At 38.3% G+C, this 18,459-nt stretch overlaps 1 protein-coding gene across 3 annotated transcripts in view; it reads left to right on the top strand.

The window, feature by feature from the left end:
• The window catches only part of LOC311434916 (uncharacterized protein), a 48,444-nt gene extending 43,039 nt beyond the window's left edge, over positions 1-5,405 (top strand). For all 3 annotated transcript variants that reach the window (XM_084515429.1, XM_084515430.1, XM_084515431.1), the window contains one exon: positions 5,331-5,405. In XM_084515429.1, the coding sequence (XP_084371555.1) occupies positions 5,331-5,391 (61 nt within the window). In that variant the 3' untranslated portion in view covers positions 5,392-5,405. The remainder of the gene's footprint in view (positions 1-5,330) is intronic.
• The last annotated feature ends 13,054 nt before the right edge of the window (positions 5,406-18,459 follow it).

Raw genomic sequence — 18,459 nt, 5'->3', positions numbered from 1 at the left:
TTCATAGAAACAGTGACATGCACAAATAACAGCTGGGAAATGAGCTTACATGTAAAGCATTGTCCAGAATATCCAGGAGAGGAAAACTATTTTTTATCATTACAGGAATGAGATGGATGGGAGCTTAGGGAAAAAAATAAAAAAGTAATAAAAAAAAAAGGTATAACCCTGAAAGGATGATTGCACAGAAGTGCCTGGAACAATAAAAAAAAAAAAAAAAAAAAAAGCTTTATTTGCATGTGCTGTATATTTTGGGAGTTTTCTGTTTATCTGCTTAGTTTTTAAGCTGCTCCTCTTGCAAAACAATTTTGTATTTTTTTCTTGAAACACTGAGGAACATTTGGCTTTTCCCTACAATGATAGGGACCAACTTGTCCCCCACAGGGGTTATACAGCTGTATTTATATTTCATCACCATCCCTTTCAAATGGAAACAGGAACGCTATAGGGCTTATTCTCCTAGGGACTCAGAAACCAGTTACCTGTAGTGGAACTTTGATCAAAGATATTAGCACCAAAAATGCCGTTGTAACAGTGTATGAGAAAGAATTGGAAGGCATTTATGCAGACAGTGAATAGTCAGGACATGCAGCCTTCCTGCTGCTGTTTGTGTTGGTATCTTTTACAGGGATCCATGCAAACTGGAGCTCCCACAAGTTACTCTCCCCTTACAGAGGTCTCCACTCACAAAACTGCAGGCAACAATATCCTCCTAGTCAAAATCAACAGGCAATTGGAAAAGCAATTTTTGTCAGCTGAGGGGCTAATCAAGCATAAATCACCATTGTCTGTCCTCGGCAACTGAAGGCTGACAATTGAAGGCTGATCCACACCCAGTAAAATGGACAAATCTTTTTTATTTTTTTTTTTATTATTATTTTTTTATTATTATTTTTTTTTAAGATTTCCCAAATATCTCTTTTCTTGACAGCAGGTTCCTCACTATTCAGTCAAGGGCAATATGACTTCAGTCAACAATTTTCCCTTTCTTTCTTTTCTTTGTGTGTGTGTGTATGTGTATAACACTGTTCTTAAAGCTCTCTGCAGCTGGTTGTCATCTGAATGACTGCCAATAGCCTCCGAGAGCACTACCCCCTCCTGAACACATCGTTTGGCTCCCTGAGATTATTTACTAGTGAAAACTCTGCATGCACTGAGTCGGTCTGATACGACTCTCTGAGGAAAGTGCTGGGTGTGGTTGTGGCATTTTGGGAAATGAGTTATGAGAGGAGACAGAAATACCACTTGGCAAGTAGAAGGATGTGTCCTCTGAAGCCACGTGTCAAGGCAGGGCAGCCCAGGACGGCCCAGAGGAAAATGTAGTTCTGATCAGCAGAGTCCTAAGACAACGGATAGTTTAACTGAAAGGCAGCACAACCTTTTGGATAGAGGATTTTCTTGGAGACAGGGAAGCAGAGAGTATGGTAATAGTGGAAAGGGAATGATACAAATCCTTTTGAAATCCACAGAAGAGTTAATTGATTTCAGTGGGTTTTCTTCTAGGCCCAAAATGTTTACTTCATAGCGAAAATGGTTTTAAATATACAGCTGTAATTATTTAGTTTAATATTAATTGAGTGTAAGTGGATTCAGTCCCAGAAGATTTTAACAATACGCTAAATAAGAATTCATTTAGGTATCATTTCGAAGAGGCTGATATTCAGTACTGGGCTATTAAGCCCACACACATGCTTGCACACACATGCAATTACAGCATCCAGCTTCTATCTGCAAACTTGATGTTTTACTCTGTCCCGTGAAATGAACCCAAAACTTGAGGGTCTTCACGTTACCTTTAGCACTCACCTCCCAAGCATTCCCCATGGGAAAGATCCAAAGGTAACTCTGGAAACCCAGGGTGCCAATTTGCACTTCCCTCAGCTGAAATAGGAGCCACTTCATCCCTACAGCTAGCAGTGTAATGAGTTGCTACAAAAGAAGAAAAATAAATATTAGTCATTATTTGAGTTATTGAATTATGTGAATTATTTGCATTTACATGTACAATCTTTTCAAGCTCATCCAAGGATGCTGAGTCAACAAACAAAATGCTAAAGAATACATGAGATTTTTGCTGCCTTATTAACACTATGGGGTAAATATTAAAGACAACGTATGTTATCAGGTGGCACTTGAAAGATATTAACTCTGGTTACGTTGCTTGAAAAGGTTAAACAGCTCTGCTTAGTCCATATCCTAGCCCTGCGTTTACAAACATTTCCAGAAAATTATGTCTTTAATCCAAAGAAAGGGATAGAATGAACTTCCAGATTTGAACCCGACATTAGGGTTCCCAGCAAAACAACTTAGGTGGGATTTCTCCTTGGTTTGAACCACGCAGACAATAGCATGGGCACACATCCAGGATTAGGGCCTTTCATTCATACCAGCTAAGCACTTGAAAGTCCAGATTCTGCTCAGGGTAATAAAACCTTCCAAGCTCTCCTTCCAAAAGCCCCGGTGCAGCTTGGCAGGGTAGAGCGAGTGCGGGGGCACAGGGAGGAGGGAGGCAGGATTGGCAGGGCTGCGTGGGGAGAGCTTGCACAGCACCTGCCTGCACAGGGTCTGGCTCCAGCCAGTGTCATTAGCCACTCGTTTCGTAAGCATTAAAACCAGCCATAACATAAATAAAATAATAAAAAAGGGGACTACAATGTAACAGAGCAGTGAAGGGCAAGAAACAACACTGTGAAAAACTTTAAAATGCTTTAACTTCAATGTTTAAGTCTAGCTCCTGCAGATGCAGAGAAACAGTTTGTGTTCATCAAGGCATTTAAACTGTACAGAGAAGGTATCCATGCACGTACAAAGCTTCCAGTGCTATACAGGATGAAAAGGGGAAGGAAATGAAAGCTGAAGGTTCGCTCTATAGTGAGGACACAATGCTCAAAGGCCGCAGCGTTTGGAACACATTGAAGTCAGTGTGATGCTCAATATTCTTCATAATGAAGAAGAGGGGTTGTATTTTATTTTTTTTTTTCTGCTTGCCTCAGTCATACTACTAATTATTTAGTGGTCTTTCAAACCTTTTGTAATCTCGACTTGAGAAAGCACTGAAAGATATTAATTCTTAGCCATGTGTCTCATAAATGAAGGCCATTCTGCTATACTTAATGACAAGGCTGAGGCAGCAAGATGTCATTTGCTTTTTTCTCGGTTTTTAAATTGCTTTCTAAATGAACTACAGCTGTGAGGGCCAGGTGCTGTGATCCCTTTAGAAAGATCAGGAAATGATGAAATCCAAAATTTCAAAGTGTGATGGATGTCAGCTCCCGATTTGGTGTGTGTGTGAGGTCACCCCCATGCACCTGGTGCTATCTCCACAGCAGAATCACTTTACTGTGGAAAAAAAAAATAGATGCACATGTTGAGTGTAAGTGTAACAATATGAGATGCAGTTTATAATTATCCCTTTGTTTTCTCCTCATCGAGATGGAAATGACGAATATACAGTGTGTGTGCTTCTTGTTCTAGGTGCTGTGGAGTATATTAAAGCAAGTTTTTAGTTAAAATAACCAACATGTCAGAGTAGTGAGTTGAACAGCCATCACACAGAGAATGCAATGTTAGGAAAATAAAAGATCACTGACTAACTTCACTTAATTAGAAATTCTAGCTGCAAGGTCAAGAACTCTATTAGCTAAAATTTATTTCACAAAACATGGCTTGGAAGGTGACTGAGGTGCACGAGAGCAAACAATGCTTTTGTTGCAGTTACTCCAGGCTCTACATCTGACTCTGCGATAATTCAAGCAGGCTGGCCAAACCATTTTAAAATATACTGTTGAAATATTATTACTATCTTTACTGAAGATATAGCTTAATCCTGCACAATCTGCATGCAGCCTGAGCAAGAGGGGATACACTCTAAGGGAAATACAAATAAAGCACAGACGCTGAAAGCCGGAGCCCTTCTCTCTGATATCAGCATCTGACGTGTTGCTGTGCAGAAGCAGCCACTGCAGATTCTGGGGTATGTGCAGACATAGTCAACTGCTCACCCTATTGCACCTCTCCTTGTGAATTGGCCAAATTGCTCCTCTGACCCAGCACAAAGACTAGCTTGCTCTGGCAAGCCACCAAAGAGATCCAGTCCACCAAACACAAGATATGTCAGATTCAGCCTCGGGACTGTCCAACAGAAGCACAAATAAAACCATTCAAAGGCAGTATTCTCTGTTGTTTAAAGACATGTTGCATCTTCTGCTGAGTTTTAGTAACAGAGGAAGTCAAAAATAAAACAGCTGGTTTTATTCAAAGTTTTCTAGCAACTGAGGTGTTTTTGACTGAGATTAATTCTTGAGAGAATATGTAATTTTACATGAAACACATCTAAGTTCTGGACGTTATTAGGAGCTTATCCTCAGTTCTCAAATCTGCATTGTCCAACCTGAATTGGAAACCTCTTGCAAGAAATATTTTGACTTCCAGTACTTTGTCATTCTTAGGTAGAGCGTAGTCATAGCAATGTGCAGAAAGGTGAATAAAAATTAAATTATCAAGCATAGATGGAAAGTTCAGAACAGGGCAAATGTATCTTCAAAATATATGACTGGGCAATTTACTTCACAAAACATTATATTCATTACTTGTGAAAATTTTTGATTTGTTGGGAATTTTCCACATCGATTAGAATAATGTCATACTCCAAAAAATAGCTGTCTATAAGGCTACCAACTCAGACAAAGAGTTTTAAGCTTCTCGTTGTAGGCATAAATGAAGTACTGGTTTTTACTTCTTGTCTGCACTGCACAAAGTGGAGAAGTTTTGAAACATCTACCTTAGCATAATATATGTGGCAAATGATGCTTGCATTGTCTTTGCTGAGAAAACAGGAAACATTTTTAATTTCATTTAACCCCATAAATTTTATGGGATGTCAAATCATGTGATTGCCTAAAGAAGTTCATGTCACCTATCCGCTTACCAATTTCTAAGTGATCCATTACCATGAAAGAACTACAGGGAGGTCTTCAGTCTAAAGGATTAACAAGCTATTAAGTAAAAGGTAGTGAATTATTAGTACAAACATGTCTAAACTCCTGATACAGAAATCTAAAACTCACAATTTAAATAAATAAATAAAATCTACAGAATATTTAGACGCCAACTAGCTTCAACACTTTCAGATTTATAGAGAGATCATTTGAGAAGGATGTTAGTTCTTGACCTAAAAGATGACTGCTCAGTTTGGGAAATTTTTTTATTTGTTTCCTCCATTAGCTCTGTATTTGTATATATTTGTATCAGAGATATGAGTGCACAAGTCTTTATGTCAGATCAGCTCAACTATGACATCACAAAATTGATTGATTTTTTTTTTTTTTCAGGCAATTGGTTCCAGAATATGAGCTCTTTTACTTACTTCAAAATCTTCAAATATTCCAATAAACAAGATTCCATTGACTCATTTCATGGCAAAGCACACAAAAGACATTTGTGCAATGCGTAAGAATGGCAGAACAGGCCACTCGATTTCCTCTAATGTCTTTTTTTTTTTTTTTTTTAAATATATATGTATTTATTTATTTTGTGCGGAACACTGTTTGGCTAAGAATTGTAACTCCTTACTAATGCTGATACCATTATCAAAATATTGACAGGTTCTGGAATGCTATCCTCTGGTTCTAATCTTTACAAGGTCTTTAGAAAGAAAAGACACAGAAAGGAAGAAATAGCCACTAAACAAAATCTGTGCATTGAGATGCTCCTGGATTATGGGGCTGTCAGTGTTACAAAACTAAGTACTCTGAAGATCAGTTTTGGAAATGTCTTTTTATCTGTATCAAAGTCTATATCAAAACACCAGATTGAGATTTCATGTGTCTGAAATCCAGATTCAAAGTCTGTGGTTTGAACCTATTTCTGGCTTTCTGTTGGTTCAGTTTGCAGAAGGCATTGTGAGAAATTAAACTCACAGATACTTGGTATAATGACAAACCAATTTAAAAAAAAAAAAAAAAAAGGAAAGAAAGAAAGGAAAGAAAACTCAAACTGCACCACCCTTCAGTCAGATTGGAACAAAATCAATTGTTAACCCCTGGGGAGCCACTAATTTTTCTAACACAGCTGCAACAAAGCAGCTTTCTCCATCCTCGTGTTGCTATTCTTTAATGGCATTATTGTAGTCAAAATGAGCAGGATTTGTGATGGTAATAATTTCTTTAAAATTACCTGTTTTAAATAGTTCCAGGATTTACTTTACATTGTTAAAATATTTTTGTCAGATTCGATTGTAATACAGCTTGATATAGCAGGAGAGCAGGGGGAGAGGAGTCTTTTGTAGACAGGTTTGAATATATGGTTCCGCAGATCAGCTATTTGTTAATTTTATGCAGGCTGTCTCCAGTTTCTGCATCTCACAGTTTGGGCACAACAGGAGGTGACACTGTTAACTGTTACTCTTTTCACTTACTTTTTTTCCACTAGCTGAACATAAACATATCATTACACAGTTACACTACACTATATTTAGAGTTGATTTTTAACTATCTATTAGATAAAAAGACTAGAGCTGAGCTAAAGTACCTGGAATGAACTGGGAAGGTCTGACAGAATGGCACTACCCACAAAAATTCCAGTATGAGTAGGCTATTTCAGCAGTGTGATGATGCTACCTATTTCATTTACTGCTGAGAATTCTCTGATTTGACTGGACAAGCTGAGTCTATGTGATGTGGTCCGTGGAGTGGCTGTCAGTAATTTGGGATTAAGTTTTGATTAATTTGGGATGCCCAAGTACAAATTATATAGGCCCACTACTGTAGGCTCCCTACATGAGAAAGGAACTTACACTAAGTCCACTAAGGAGTTTAGTCACCAACACTGAGTCCCTTAGTCTTTTCTTTCCCCTGAAGGCAAGAACCATGCCTGGACTGTGAAACCTGGGAATATTTCCGTCATCTGACTGGGCATCCTGGCTGCATCAGAGGGGCACATGAGTCTGCTTCCTTCGTACCTCTCCCCCATAACTGGCTTCTTGCAGAACTAACATGGGTCCCATGCCAGGAAGGAAATAGCAGACATTCCAGCAGATTGTCCAGCTTGGATGTTCATGGGATGAAATTCAGGAGTATGTTGTGGAGCACATTCCTTCCACTATGTAACTCAACCTATGCGCTAAGTGTTTGCCAATTTATGTATATATAACCATTAAAACATTTGAGAGGTTAAGTTATTCCCACTGTAACCCTGGCAAAACACTTGCCAGACACCCTGTTCCAGAGAACAGGGTGGTCTCAACACTGAGATTTCCTCACAGGATCTTTACCTGCTGGGACCACAGGAAAAAGCATGAGGAAAAAGATGTGTCCACCCATCACCAATTTGACAAACAAGGTAAGGCATTTACCTGGAAGCCAAAATATTATTATTATTATTATTTTCCTTCACATTTCACTTGAACATGATCTGAAGCACAGATTAAAATGTCAGTCATTAACATCTGAGTTGAGTGTTTATCAACCAGACCAGGCAATTCTTCTCATGAATCTCTATCTTTGTCTCCTGTACAAACTATTCTGTTTTGTAAAATGATAGGATACGCTGAACTTGAGACCTGAACCCTTCTACCACATACCGATTCAGTGCTGTAAATGCTGGTATAAAGATCTCTCTCTTTTTTTTTTTTTTTTTTTTTTATGAGAAAAAGGTGTACCTAGCTAAGGCATCCAGCTCTGGACGGCTGAAAGTGTTAAAATGTATTCCATGTGTTCAAACAGCTCTATATGTTCTTCCACATTTGGATGCAATATTTATAATAAGGAACATACATATACCACTTAAGAATGTATCTTTTGCCAGCAGTTCCCATATATCTGGGAATACTGTACCTTTCCTCTGTGTTTCAAAAAAGAAGTATTACAGACTCATGATCATTGGTTGATAGCTGGTAAGTGACTGATTGTTCTATGACTTCTTGGCTGCAATTCTCTTTTTATCACAGGGGAAGGGAAAACAACTTTTTAATATGCTTAGCAAATTTATTTTGTTGGTGGTCTGTTTCTTACAGTGCATAGGTTTTCCACATAAAACCTGACAGCTATAAATAACTACATGAACCAAAGCAATCTCCAAAGTAATTGTATTAATTCAAATGAGGTCAATTGAAGTATAAATTGGACTCAGTGATGCTTCAGTAATGTATCTGACTAGTACAAAAGAAGGGTCAAACATCCAAGACTGAATATCTTTCTCAGAGAAACAGAGACTTAATGGAGGAGTACCTATATTGATGGTAACTGTGCTGCTTATTTGTCTGTGCTCTTATATACTGTGTTTTCTGCATGTTCAGTCTTAAGTACACCCTGGAAAGGAAGTGCTAAAAACATAGCCTGTCTTAGACATCTGTGCACCACTTAGAGTCAAAATATCTGAGCATAAAACCATAGAATCAGAGAATCATCTAGGTTGGAAAAGACCTTCAAGATCATCAAGACTGAACATCAACCTGACCTATCGAGTCACATCACTAAGCCATGTCACTTAGTGCCATACCCATGCATCTCTTAAATACCTCCAAAGATGGGGACTTTTCACTTCCCTGTGAAGCCTATTCCAATGCTTGACAACCATCTCTGTGAAGAATTTTTTCTTAATATCCAATACAAACCTCTCATAGTACAACTTGAAGCCATTTCCTCACATCCTATCACTTTTTCACCTGAGAAAAGAGACTGACACCCTCCTTGCTGCAATCTTCTTTCAGGTAGTTATAGACAGTGATGAGGTCTCCCCTCAGCCTCCTTTTATCCAGACTAAACAATCCCAAATCCTTCAGTTGCTTCTCATATGTCTTGTTTTCTAGTCATCTCACTAACTTTGTTGCTCTTCTCTTCACATATCCTTCTTGTAGTGAGGGGCTCCAAATGGAACAAAATATTCGTAATGCAGTCTCACTAGCACCTCAAACAAGGGGAAAAATCCTTCCCTAGGCCTGCTGACCACACTGTTTCTGATGCAGGCCAGGATGCCATTGGCCTTCTTGGCCCCCTGGGCACACTGCTGGCTTGTGTTCAGCTGGATGTCAGCCATCAGCCCCAGGTCATTTTCTGCCAGGCAACTTTCCAGACACTCTTTCCTAAGTCTATACCTCTGCATGGGTTTGTTATGACCCAAGTACGGGACTCAGCACTTAATCTTATTAAATATGCTGTTGGACTCAGCCAGTTGATCCAGCCTATACAGATCTTACCCTCAAGCTGATCAACAGTCCCACCTAAATTGGTATCATCTGCAAACTTACTGAGGGTACACTCAATCTTCTCATCCAGATTGTTGATAAAAATATTAAACATAACTGGCCCTAATACTGAGCCCTGGGGAGCACCACTGGTGACTGGCCTCCATCTGGCTTGAACTCCATTCACTGTGACTCTCTGAACCCAGACATCCAGCCAGTTCTTTACCTACTACACTTTTCCAAGCCATGAGCAGCCAGTTTGTCCAGAAGAATACTGTGGGAATCAGTGTCAAACACTTTACTAAAATCTAGGTAAACATCCACAGCCTTTCCCTTATCTGCTAAACACATCATCTTGACATAGAAGGAATCAGTTTAGTCAGGCAGGACCTGCCCTTCTTAAACATGTACTGTCTACATCTGATCACTCAATTGTCCCGCATGTGCCATCTGATGACATTCAAGATGATCTGCTCCATGAATTCCCCTAGCACCAATGCCAGACTTACAGGAATGTAATTCCCTGGATCCTCTTTCCTGACATTCTTGTAGATTGGAATCACATTCACTAGCATCCAGTCAACTGGGACCTCCCTGGTTAGCCAGGACTGCTGGTAAATTGTTGAAAGTGATGCATACTTCCATTGATCCTCAGGCACCCTGTATAGAAACCAAGGTGAATATTTTTTTTTAAAATGAATTTAAGAATTGTTCAATTTAAGGAAATGAACATCAGATTTCAATTCATTGCTCACATTTTAATTTTTATTGTTATTGATGAGTGGTCCTTCACCAGTGAGCTATCTTCAGTGGCTGCACTGACTTGTGCTGTTCCCATTTTAACATAATTGCTTGCAAGACCTATCTTTAGGTCATCTCTTTATCTGATCCAGCTTTACGAAGGCCCCCCTCAAAATTTCTGTGTTACAGTGTTTTTATTTTTTTTTTTAAAGCCAGAACTCTTCATCGATCCAGCTCACAACATGAGCTACAAATGACATGTCATTGCTGAAATACTGGTATACTATGCACAGGGGCAGGGTTGCATACAACCTATTTACAGCTTTTCTTGAGCTAAAATAATGTAAAACTCCTTAAAAGAAAGTAAAAGGAAAACCAAAAGATTTATATCAAATTTATCTGACTTAAAGCATAGATGTACAAATGGAAAAGTATTGAAACATGAGGTTCCAGGCCTATTAAGGACTGTCACACTCAGATGAGGCTGCTTTTGTCTTCAGCATAGAGCTAGTTGGTTTCCATTAGTGGTGAGGACTCTACACAGTGGATTGTGGATGCAAACCTAATACACAAGTTTTTCAGTGTAATAACCAGAGCTCAAATGGGTAGCAGGTTTCAGTAATCAAAGTGAAATTTCTAGTCTGTGTTCTATTAATTACTGGAAGAAAACCACAAAATTTGAAAGAATTACTCAGTATATTCTTGCCTTGAATACTGTAATATCACTTTCATGGTCAAGCAATGCAAGGGAGGGAGAGTGGTTCATCTGAGAGAAGAAATCAGAGACACTGCACATCTGGCTTGTAGAACACTGTTGCAGGATAAGAAAGTTTGATAAGAAACATTTACAGTTTTGTTTCATGTCAGAGTAGAGACACTGCTGGGAAGAAGTGCATCCTATTGGTATAAAACTTGTTATCCTGTGGGAATCTATAATAATGTCACACTATGAACAAAGATAGCAGGTTCCATAATAATAATTAAGGTCTGACTTCTGTTTCTGAGCCTGGTTATTTTAAGTGTCTTATGTTGTTTTTGAAGAAAAAAACCTGGCTTGTGTTTATTTTTAAAGATTTATTGTCTCTGTTTTCAAGTAAACAAGTCAGTTTATTCATCCTGAATACTTTAGTATCATCAGGGGCTCCATTGTTTCCCATTGCAAATTTTGGAAGCACCATCTCCAGAAATTTTCAAGAGTCTCTTGTGCCTCTTGTGTACTGAAGCAATTGTACAAACACCACATGCACTTCTGCTTTGCTATGGCAATTATTTGCTCCATATCACCCACCTCCAACAATGCTAGTGTTATTTCTTCCTCATGCCCACACAGATTTGTGTGTATTCTCATGAAATGCACCATCAAATAACAAGCAGAATTCAGTGCTAGAAAAATTATGACAGAGTCCACAATGGATACAGAGACGCATCGTGTTGTAGGACAAAAAAGAAAAACAAACAAACAAACAAAATGTTTTGAGGTTTGAATTAAAGTGTTCTTCTCATTAACAGTTATGCCACCATGAAAGCAAACAACCAAACTAAAAGCAAAACAGTTTCTAGCTGAAAAAGAACAAAATACTGTGCATATATATAGTTGTCATGGTGTGCACACTGCTAAAACTTTATTTTTAGTGATTAGCTTGTTTGTAATGGAGTTTGAAATAATGTTAAGTATAGTACGAAAAATCTATGGCCAATTTAGTCACTCAAGCAGGGATAGAAATCTTCTTGTTCAGGCTGCAGTGGGAGATAACTTGCCACAAGATGCAGTGATTGGAAGTCTGCGAAGTCTATGCTTCAGTGACTCCTGGAACAGACAAAAGCAGTGCATGAATTCAGAGGGGAGCACAAAGGAGGCAAAGGCATTTGCCAGCAGTGACAGACTTTGGAATTTAATAGGGGATTGTTCTCTTCTCCCACTTTTCAAAAGGAATTCTTGGAATATGTATTAATTGACTTAAAGCACAATAACTGTCTCAGGGTAGGGAAAGTGGAGCGGGTCCTAACTGGTACAAGACTGGCAGCCCATGTATGGTTGCTGGGTGACTGGACAGTGCAGAAACAATGATGTATATATCAATAAGATCAGTGTGCTAACAGCCTTGGAACATGGTAAGAATGTTTTCATGGGTTTCATCATCAAAGATGAGTACATATTAGGCATTCAATGCTTAACAAACAGTCAGAAGATGGATTGAAGTGCAGGACAGTATTTTATTATTTGCATAAGCAGACAGCTCAATCCAAATCTCTTTAGGCTTTCCTTTGCTCTTTTCTGCTGACCCTGAAGAAATCCCAGAGTAGCCCTTCCCAAAAACACATGCATTGCAGTTGGTCTGCTTGTATCTTGCAACACAAAGTAGAGGCAAGCATGAGCTGGGAAAAGCAAATGAACTTTGAATGGAAAATGAATGATTCTAGGAAGCAGATAATACTAGGATATGGTTACATGTTCTCCCAATCTCCAGCCTCAGAAGGCTATGCATTTAAGTGCATGCCTATCCTATATCTGAAGTCTTTACTTCTAAACTGCCATAATGACTCTACCATTTTAATAAATCAGCCAACACCCACTTCTTGAAGGTATCTCTTCGTTTTAGGAAATGGTAAAACCGATCTCATACAATGAAAATAGCACATACCTAAGCACAGGGAGGTGAGAACAAGAGAGAAAGATAGAGCATGACAACAAACTTACATTTTTTTATTATTGTTTTTATTATTATTTTTAATTTTTATATGATATTTACTTCAGGTATGTCCATAACACTTGCTATGAAAGCTGAAAAGTTTGAAAAGCTGTTATCACTGTGGGGAAAAAAAAAAAAGAAAAAAAAAAAGGAAAAAAAATATGATTTGCTATTTCAGAGATTCTTTTTAATATAAGTGGATTGTGCTTTTTATAACACTGTTCTGCAGAATACTGAAAGTTCCTAACATATCTGTAAAAATGATAACAAAATGTCTATACACTGTATATCGAGAAATACATATGTTGCAACTTCAAATATGCATTTTTGTATATACAATAAAAATAACCTTTTATACTTTTGCTCTTTTTTTTTTTTTTGACTTGGTTACATTAATTTCTAAATGACTCTTTTTTATTTTTTTTTCAGAAATGAGGAAAATTAAGAAAAATATATCAATTTAAAATCTGGAAGGCAAAATTCACTTATCATTATAGAAAACAGCAATCGGCTCAAATGCACAAAAATAACTCAGGCAGTTATCTCTCACCAGCTTGCACACTCTACTGATATATTTCGTTTACTACTTTATATCCATCTGCCAAACCCACCTGGGTTTCATATGGGGCATTTGCTAGCTCTGTTAATGATAAGCTTCACTCTATTCCCTATCATCCTCTCAACACCTTCTGAAAAAAAAAAAAAAAAAAAGGAAGAAATTATACAGAGTGTATTGTGTCATAGTGTGTTAATCTAAATACTACATTAAGCGAAGAGCATATTAAAAAGTATGTCAGAGAGTGTTTTCTTCTCATTATGACCCCCAGAATGAGTCAGGTAGAAGTCATATAATCTACAGTCAAAAGCCAAAAATAGATGGATGGTGGGTAAGGCAGAATAATATATATATATATATATATATTTTTATGAAGCACTTTTCAGGATGAAGTTATCTCCAAGCACTTGCAGAAATACTACAAGTGCTAATATTTTAGTGGATTTGTTGTAGTAGTATTTAAGGCCTGCTGGAACTGGATAATTAGAGCATCACAGACCATCTTTGGCTTACAGGGAGCTTCAGGTCTGCACAGAGATAATGCAGGGAGAGTGGAAAGTTCCCTGTCATGATCATGCAATGTGAGGGACTACCTTGTCCTCCAATTTCTCTAAGGCCCAGATGAACCAGGAGTCTTTACCCAAGTAGGTAGCATCAGCATACATTTTATTCTCATTCAAACCAACAGTGTTCAAACATTCTCTGAAAGTAACCCATGCTTAACGGGTTTCATGAACAAGAACCCCAGCTCCAGAGAAGCACCCACATGTGCAAACTGCACAGTATTTGGGAAGCTGTGGCAGACAGCAGATAGGTGAGTAATACACTCTCACTGACCTGGAAAAAATCTATACGATATCCCTTCTCTCTGACATGCTATGTCTTCCTTTTGCAGGAAGACGAACTTGGCAAGTCACGAGCTCCAGCAGAATGGAGATGCACAGCACTGCCTTCAGGACACAGATAAAGTGGCAAGGAGCTGACCAGCTACTTGGTCATATCTACAGGCTGATACACAATACAGTATTGTTTCATTTGAGAGAATCCCTGCTTACTATAGGGAAAAGCCCTTCCCAACTTTTGCACACAAGCACCCCCCAGGAAAAACTTTGTCCCCTGAACACTCCAGCACTGAGCAGGAGATAATGAGTCACTCTAACGATGGTGGTGTAATAACTATCAGTTTGAGTGGGTCATCGCCTCTGGGTGTTTTCATATACTAGTGAACATTATGGGTGATCTTATTTCAAGAATTCAGATTGCATCAAGTTTTGTTTGTTTTTTCTTACCAAAGCATTAAAGTCACCTTCATTCTGTGAAGATAACAGAGCAGAAGACAGAGAAAAGGTCAGCACTGCTCGCTAGTGCAGCAAGAAAAAGTAAATTGCTTTCTTTTGGGGCAGAATTTCGCATAGATGGTGCACAGGTGTTTCCTGTACATCATAGTAATATGTGAGTAATACACAGGGAAATTAGTAGGGTGGTTCATGTCCATGAGGTTGTCCCCTTCTTATGGCTTTTTGTCAGACTTTAGTGACTAAAAGTATGTCTTAAGCTTGTCAGCCTAAGTCCTGCAATTTCCCATAGCTAACAGTCAGGAATCCTTCCCAAACTCAAGGGCTGAAAAGGGATTATTCTAGACATTATCAAGTAATTGACTTTCAGCTTTTTTACTTTACATTTTGACACTGAGCTCTGAAATAAGTAGAGCTGGAAACCATTTCTGTGTTACGTGAAGGGTAAAAGAAAGAGATAGTATCCCTTCAAATAGGCTAGGTGTGTAAGAGATAGCTCTATCAGCTGAAGATCAGCAGTATCAACTACAAACTTCTCCATCAAAGCTAATTTTCCAGTCTCCCTGGAGAAGATCAGTTGTGTACACATTCCTCTCCAGGCACCTGCACAGGATGTGGGCACACTCAAGGACAGGAAGGCTTTCTGTTCCCCAAACATGCAGGTGTGTGCAAAGTCAGGCGTCAGCTCTGCATTTTCAGGATCATTTCATATTGCACACGCAGTGCTGTTTTGCTGGATGTCAGCAATCTGAAGCTGTTTTCTCACTGATAGAGTTGTGGTAAATACAACAGTAAATGGACGGCTCTGATGGATGGTTCCCCTCCAGCTCTTTCAAGATGGGGGATTATCAGTGTTCTCTGCTGCATTCTCCAAACCACAGCCAAGAAGGGAGGGTTTAGTGAGCACACTCTATATTGCACTTTAATGTGGCTGAGAAAGGAGTTATTTTTATTTCATTAACAGAAACATGAGCCAAATAATAAGAAGTAAGGCAACTGTTGATGGCTTACTGTTTTCCAGGTTGGTGCTTATTTTGGTATTTATATCATAGGATAATTGTTGACTTGCCTCCATGAGCAAAATGAAGTGACCAGCAGAGACAGACAAGATCATGTTAAAACTCAAATAAGGAGAGACATGTCAAACAGTAAAAAATATGAAGCAGACAAGCTAAGTATATTTAAAGTCATAAGCAATTAGTAATTAAAAGATAAGATAAAACAGAAATAAGGAGTTTGCAATATAATTCTTATCTGGTTCTTGTAATTGCTTCTAAGCCTGAGGCTAGTGTTTGGGGTCTATTTCTTTTCCTAATCCTACCAAAGTAAAATTTAATCCTCCCGAGTAGGTCATTTACAATCTCATCTATGTGAAGACCCTTAAGTAAATATCACAGAATCACAGAATAATCTAGGTTGGAAGAGACCTTCAATATCACTGAGTCCAACCTGTGACCTAACACTAACAAGTCCTTCACTAAACCATATCACTAAGCTCTACATCTAAACGTCTTCTAAAGACCTCCAGGGATGGTGACTCAACCACTTCCCTGGGCAGCCTATTACAATGCCTAACAACCCTTTCAGTTCTTCCTAATATCCAACCTAAATCTCCCTTGGTGCAACTTTAGCCCATTCCCCCTTGTCCTGTCACCAGGCACATGGGAGAATACACAGGTGCATATTGTCAAAGTAATGTATTTGGAAGCAAAATAGAATGCTGTTTAGACATTCATTTATTTATTTATTCTGCTTCTTCATATTTTTACTTATATTTTGATTATGTAAATCAGGGGTACTCTAATCCCAGGAACAATGAGGGTCAGATGGACCTTTCTGGGCCCTCCAACTGAGCACGTGATATTCTTCCCCTCAGAGCTGCAGCTTCTGGCATTGTCTGGCACTGACATTCACTTGGTGCTGCTGCTTCAGGAGAAAGGAATTGTTTTTGAGGAGGTAAGGGAAAGTGCCTACACCCCCTCCCACAGGTGACATCAGCAGCTTTACTCCATGTGCTGACTGTGTCTATAGAAGGAGATGTCTTTCAGCTGTTTGCATTGCTTCTGATGCATGAATGCTGATTTCACTGCTTTTCCAGGGAAAAAAAGCCCTCTGCCTTGGATGAGGATGTTTAGTGGGCCACCATCTAACCAAGGTAATAAGACCAAAGGTCCTTCCTAAAAATGGGGTATTAAAAGAAGACAATGTATTGTGTTGAGTTATACTGAAACTGTGAAGATGGAAGACCAATCTGAGGACTGTCTCCTAAAGCAGAGCAAACCCAAACAGAACAATGTAAAATATCACATCTAAATGATACCTATGTTATTCTTCAGGAAATCAGTAATCACCCATAAAGGTATAACAGAAAAACTGTGATATGCTAATGGTGTTTTAATACAGAGGATTTCAAAAGAAAAATACCATTCCTTTAATCATTAATATTATTTTAGGAGGAAAAAATGACTTTACTTGTTGTGAAAAAAAAAAAAAAAAAAGGAGAAAAATTCTGAATTTTATGTCCCTTTTCCTGGTCCAACAAACCCCCTTTCTCTTAAAAGTAGGGAGAAAAAAGTGAACAGAACTTGTCAGAGATGCTTAGGTTTTAAGTCAATAGTTGAAGAAAAGCCTACTTTTGAAATATTATTGATATATTTTGATATATATTTATTGTATAGCTCAGTCTCACTGGTTGTAAGTCTTGAACTGGGGATGAGAATAAAACTAGATGCAGTCTTTCAGCTATAACCCTATCCAAAATACTTTAGAAATACCTACTATCAATGCAAAGCAATCCATTTTGAAATCCAGAGAAGGTTCTTCAGAAACATTTTATGTCCCTGAGAGGTAATTCATCTCTGGCAGGGATTATTTAGTAGTATCTAGACAAAGTTAGAATTGTATCAGAGGAAGGGGAATCATCCCAATTTTACCTTCAGTTTGGCAATGAAATTATAACAATCATAAATTGCTCCCAGCTGTCCCTGAAATCTCCCCTTCAGTACATCACTGTAGGGAAGACAACAAGTTCTGCAACAATCAATCCCTTTTATATCTCTCTACAGACACATAGGCATTGTACTGGAGCTCAAACTATATTGCTGGCTGCAAAAAGATGACTGGTAAATCAAATACCCAATTAAATCACTCATATACTATCCACTACCTTCATTTAAGCAAGGGAGCTATTCTTGAAATACTTTCTTCACTTTTTACCAAATGTATATATATATAAACCAGCAGTTCCTTCTTAATGTTTCTAACCTCTATGCACCTCAGATACTTACTCTTGTGGGTACCATTTCTCTCATTGTGTGACCTACAGGTTGCCTCCCCCTAATTCCTTTTTGTTTGTGAACCTCTGTAGAGTCTTCTTTCCAGGTGCCCTCTATTCAGTGTATGCTTACCTCGGTCACCGGACATCATCATATGTACGGTCATTACTTCCTTGCTCGGAGTGCTTTTTCTGATTCCTACACTATGGTACTTTCTGGACTGAATGAATCTCTGTCTGTCAGTGATCAAAGCTGTCAGTTGCTGTTTATTTCCTCACCTCCTCAATTTGGCTCCTGGGAGGATGTTTCAACAGACGTTTTAGAGAGATGGAAAAAAACAATGTCCTATTAAACTAATGACCCTTGGCTGTACTATCTACAAATGAATGCAGGCACAAACAATTGCCCAGTTTTGTACTGAGGTTCTGTATGCATATTTTTGATATCAATACTCTTTTTTTTTTTTTTTATTTCAAAACTCTTATGCATATTTTCTAGCTATAAAATGTATGCATATAACATCAAAAAAAAAGTGTATTATTTCCACTTAACAGTAATTATCCCAATGTAACTATGCTACTCCATTAATTATTTTTGCTTATTAAGAATATTAACAAAGTTCATGTCCAGATTTTCTGGAAGAAAGCACTGGTGGCTCTTCTGTTTATTCTTTTCAGAAGGCTTCTGTAAAGAATTTCTGAAGCCTTTTTATTACATTAGT

The sequence above is a fragment of the Aythya ferina genome (genome assembly GCF_964211825.1).
Source record: "Aythya ferina genome assembly, chromosome: 3".
NCBI classification, from domain to species: Eukaryota; Metazoa; Chordata; class Aves; order Anseriformes; family Anatidae; genus Aythya; species Aythya ferina.
The sequence above is the reverse complement of the archived record's forward strand: the minus strand, read 5'-3'. Positions and strand labels throughout refer to the sequence as shown.